The 5,356-nt window shown below is 38.7% G+C and overlaps 1 protein-coding gene across 2 annotated transcripts; it reads right to left on the reverse strand.

Annotated features, from left to right (window-relative positions):
- Positions 1–231: 231 nt before the first annotated feature.
- Positions 232–4,057, reverse strand: tmem81 (transmembrane protein 81). 2 transcript variants are annotated; one of them, XM_087782108.1, is made up of 5 exons: positions 3,926–4,057; positions 3,025–3,365; positions 684–799; positions 400–578; positions 232–319 (listed from the first exon to the last, which is right to left on the reverse strand). In XM_087782108.1, the coding sequence occupies exons 2-5, from the start codon at positions 3,363–3,365 to the stop codon at positions 239–241; spliced, it is 717 nt and encodes a 238-aa protein (XP_087638234.1). In that variant the 5' UTR covers positions 3,926–4,057; the 3' UTR covers positions 232–238. The 2 variants fall into 2 exon arrangements, with proteins under 2 accessions (XP_087638234.1, XP_087638235.1); XM_087782109.1 differs by lacking the exon at positions 3,926–4,057 and having other exon boundaries at positions 3,025–3,382.
- Positions 4,058–5,356: the final 1,299 nt, after the last annotated feature.

The following is a 5,356-nucleotide window of genomic DNA, read 5'->3' on the forward strand; positions in this document are numbered from 1 at the left end:
TCTCTTTATGAACTAGAAAAAAAAGACATTTAACTTCTTTAAAATGATTCGAACCAGTGAACTCTTGAAAAAAAAAAACAAGACCATATGAATTTAAACAGAACATTTGAAATCTGTAAACACTAAAGATGGACAGTTTAGAGGAGCAAATAAACAGGAACAAACTAAACAATGCATTGATTGATTGAATATACTACCAAATACGAGCTTAAATAATAGTGCAATGTTCAAAGTACTTTTACCGAAATCGTGCGACGAAGAAGATGATCGGAAACATCAGTAGACACAGAGCTACGGCGCCGCCAAAGCCATACAGCACCTGTAAACCGAAAAGATGACGTTTATCTACTCTCACTTCACACTCGGACCTTTTAACTTCCACTCAGATAATAGTGTCACCTTGTAAGCTAGATCCATGTCTTCACAAAGTCCGCTGGGTTCTTCTTCTTCCTGTTCCCACTGGGCCCGGGCACTCTCGTAGTCGAGGTTGATGAAACCAGGAACTACAACTCGGATTCCCCAGTACATCCTTTTCACCCTCCTGTGGTCCTTGTCCAGCATCAGACAGCGATACGTACCTGTCGATGATAACTCAGAGAGTCAAATAAATGACTATCACATGTGCGTTTTAAGTATCATAATATTTGTAATAATATATTTAACATTTATTAGAGTGTATTTACCAGCATCTGCTTCTCTGACAGGGTTCAGAGTCAATCGGTTTGATTCAGGTACATCCCAGCGCGCAAAGAGGGAATCGTCCACGGTTATGATGCCGCGGGCGTGACGCCATTCTATCCTTTAGAGTAGCATCACAAAGTCAAAATTTGAGCAGATATTGGTGAGTTGACCGACTTAACTTGTGTTGCCTCATGGTCAAGGTGCCCCGGAATAAAAAATGTGTTTGTGGCATCCCTTGTGTTATTTTCAGGGCCACCGGGTCACCTTGACTCAAACACCACATAAGGGTTGAAGTGGAAGTCAATGGCAAATAAAAATAAATATCAATGAGAATATTGTTATCATGTACTTTTAAAGATACCAACAATTATCCAGAGGGAAAAAATAACCCATCATATTACAATATCAACAAAAATGTGCCTCATTTTACTAATAATTAGAATAATTCAGATTCATCTTAAACTATTCATTATTTCTGCGGAAATTTACAGACCACATGAAGTCGTAACTGCTTTCATTTGTTTTAAAACCAGAATATGTCCAAAACATTGGCTTTAAAAGCTGCCGGAGTGGACCGCATCCTCTCGTCCTCAGTCAACATCAGGAGAGTTTATTTGTTCCTTTAGAGGACGTAATGACTGCTTTCATCCAATTGCAAACGCAGAAATATTGAAATGCTGTGAATATTGATTATAAATTTAAAAAACGTGTATTTTATTTTATTCACACTTAATCCAAATATAAACCACATACACATAAAATATTATTTATAAGCCCTCCCGAAAATGTATACATTTAAAATAAAATACAAACAATACAAAGTACTGTTGAATATTGTTATAGTATTATTAGTATTTTCTAGGCAGTACAGATCTTGATTATCTCCTCTTACCATCAGGTGTTGCCAATCAGGCGCCTGATTGGCAACACCTGATGGTACGAGAGGCGCCTAATTGGCAACACCTGTGAAAATTGTTGAACTCTATTAGCGTCTTATATTTTATATTTTTTGTCTGTCGTTTTACTTGTGAATAACCATTAAAAATTTAATAAAAGTCTCATGACTTGTCAATGATTATTTTCTTATTATTATAGCATGCTAAAATGCTTTTTATGATTATATTTAAGTGAATAATTATTAGTTTGACAATATATCTCTACACTATACTCGTTTCTGAACTAGATCAGAGAGCAATTGAATATGAATATTCACTTAAAATGAGCTTCTAAGAAGGTAAGGTAAGTTAAGGTAAAACTTTATTGATTGTTTTTAACCAATAGCCAGCAATTTTTCATAGACAATAAAAAATAATACATAAAAAATAAAATAAGAAGAAGAACATAAAGAGGAAGAACAAGATGACACAATCTAAGTCTAAAGACAAAGACAAAGAACATAGGTCAAGGAAAGAAAAACAACAAAGACAAAGGATACAAAGACTAACATGGATAACAAAGGAGGTCAAGGATGTCCTTAACAGGAAGAAAGTGGCATTCAGGAGCAGGGACAGGGACGCCATGAGATCAGCTCAGCAGGAGGTGAAGCGATGCTTGAGGGAGGCAAAGGACACCTACAGGAGGAGGTTGGAGGAGAAGCTGAGCCGAGAAGAAATAAGAGAGGTCTGGGATGGTGTTAAAACCATCACTGGACACAAGACCAAGGCCTCTCTGACTGCAGTGGACACGGTGGAGGAGGCAAATGGACTGAACAACTTTTTCAACAGGTTTGAGCAGGTCACCTCACCCTCACTGCTGCCTGCCTCAGGACCTGCCCCACCTTCTTGTGCCCCCCCCCAGCTCCACACAACCACTTCCCAGCTTCACCTCACTCCAGGTACAGGATGTACTTCGGAGGATTCGTCCAGGGAAGGCTGCTGGTCCTGATAAGGTGTCTGCTCCACTGCTAAAGACCTGCGCGGCTGAACTAGCTGAGCCGCTCCAGTCTTCAACCTCAGTCTACGGCTGGGGAAAGTACCAACTCTGTGGAAGACTTCCTGTATCGTTCCAGTCCCTAAAAAGATCCGACCGAGTGTGCTGAACGATTACAGACCGGTGGCACTGACTTCGCAGCTGATGAAGACACTGGAGCGGCTGGTCCTCAAACATCTCAGGCCACAAGTCCAGCACGCGCAAGACCCCCTGCAGTTTGCCTACCAGCCAGCAGTTGGTGTGGAAAATGCCATCCTTCACCTCCTGCATCGGACCTACTCCCACTTGGATAAAGGAAGCGGTTCAGTGAGAATCCTGTTCCTGGACTTTTCTAGTGCCTTCAACACTATCCAACCCACTCTGCTGCAGGACAGAACAGAACCAGTAATGACTTCAAAACAAAACTATTCCTACCTCCAGGAAGACTCTAGTACCTCACGGATCTCTTCTTCAACACAGTCGATGTCCACCTTCTCTCCGACGAAGACCGTCCTGGTGCTGATCCCACACTTGAGCGACTTCTGACAGACGACGGTCTCTACGCGGCACGACGACTCCACGATGTTAAGAAAAGGCAGATTCTCTGCTAAGCTCTGCATATTTGTTTCGTTTTTCTCGGCGTCGCACACGGTTCGTGTCTGAATCCCCAGACCACACGTGACGCTACAGATGGTTTTGTTCAGCACCACCGTTGTTTTGTCGGCGTCGAGGTTACGGTAGAATACAAAGAAAATCCAGAGACTTGGGACAAACATCTGCGAGGAATAAAAAGTGTTTTTAACAAGTGTAACCACAAACTTGTCTGTGGACGTTCTAAAAGCCTGTATTTAGGATCATTTTGCAAAGTAATTTCATCCAAAAAAAGACAGATACATTTCCAATAACATTAAACAAAATTAAAATTATTCAAGTGTGTATATAATGAATGTCGTTCATATTTATTCAAAAGCTATAGTTCTATGTTGAGTTATGCTAGCATTAGCATTAGCGTTAGCTACCATTTGAAAGGCGCTTTACAAATAACTATTACTTATTTACTTACTTATTATTGTAAATAATATTAGGTGATAATCTATCAGGACATTTATTGCACAAACCTTTGATCATTAAGTTAAGTCTCAAACCGCAAATGCTGAAGATTTCTCAAGCTATATATATTTATTTTGCTAAGCTAGCCTCAGTGCTAGCTGAAGTAAACAAAATGGATGATTTCGATGATTTGGCAGAATTAATGAATTCTCTATTTATGATGACTGATCTAATCTAATTTTTTTAATAGTTTACTGTACGAATTGAAGCCAAAAGTTGTACTTACAGCAGCAGTGGGTTGTGCGCAGTTTCGAAATATGACCAGCAGATGTCAGGCAACACATAGTTGATACTTTATGATGGAATTGTATTGATAGATAGATAAGACATTAATGCGTTATTTATCACTTATTATTCCATTTTCTTATATATTTTTTACGTAACAATATTGCTGTCTTTAAATTGAAAGGTACAGTGCCCTGGAGGTGACATTAATGTTTTTTTTTAACATCAAAGTACGGCTTTATACTTTTTTATATATTACTTTTAATAACTTTCAGAAAACTATTATTTTTGTGTTTGAACAAGGCAATATGATGGCTGCACGTATGGCTCACCGCACAGTGATATTGTGACAGAGTATCTTCATATTAAATAACATCAAATTACTATTATTTTAATGAAACTTTTTTAACTTTCGGTCTTTTAAAAATGACACAACCATATTAACGTTTATCAGAGAATTTCAAGCAAGATGAAAGTCAGTGCTTTATCAAAAATCAAAAGAATAGTCCTAAGCTTGAGAAGAAAAGTCCAAACAGAGAACAACTATTGTCCATATGCCATCATTTAAAAAAAGAAAAACACACACTTCTTCCACCCTCTTGAGATGACGCTAACTTCTTTTATCCGTAGTAAATGCAGTAACTTTGTCTGACTTTTCGGAGAGAATGACATGAATCTCAGAAGCAATTTCTTTCAAAAGCATGATGACGCTCCGTAGATAACCTGGGTAGTGAATTTGTATGAAAAATAATCTTTAAAATGAAATATAAGTAAGTAAGTAAGTAAGTAAGTAATATTTATTTATATAGCGCTTTTCGAGACCAGGGTCACAAAGCGCTTAGACAATCAAAACAATACTCAAAAAAGTACATACTTTAAAGATCAAGATAATACTGAGAACAACACAGGAGTTCGAGAAATTCAAGGAAAAGCCTGAACAAATAGAAACGTCTTAAGGTGTTTCTTAAAGGAGTCAGTAGATCCATCAAGCGCAAAGAGAGAGGAAGATCGTTCCAAAGCTTAGGAGCAACAGCCTGAAAAGATTTCTCTCCTCTGGTCCTGAGCCGTGTGCGTGGAACCATCAGTAGATTCTGATCCACAGACCTCAGAGCCCGAGCTGGGGTGTAAGGCTGGATCAGATCAGTGATCTAAGGAGGAGTCTGACCATGAATAGATCTGAAAGTAAGAACCAGAATTTTAAAGTTGATCCTGAAAGAAACTGGAAGCCAGTGAAGAGTTTTAAGGATCGGAGAAATGTGAGTTCTTCTACTTGAGCGGGTCAGAATTCTCGCTGCAGAGTTCTGAATCAACTGCAGACGAGACACATCCTTCTTGTTAAGACATGAAAACAAACTGTTACAATAGTCCAGACGAGAAGAAACAAACGCATGGATAATGCACATTCCGGGAGATGTAACTTGAAATGTATTGC

The sequence above is a fragment of the Callionymus lyra genome, chromosome 19 (assembly GCF_982586985.1).
Source record: "Callionymus lyra chromosome 19, fCalLyr1.hap1.1, whole genome shotgun sequence".
Classification (NCBI taxonomy): Eukaryota; Metazoa; Chordata; class Actinopteri; order Syngnathiformes; family Callionymidae; genus Callionymus; species Callionymus lyra.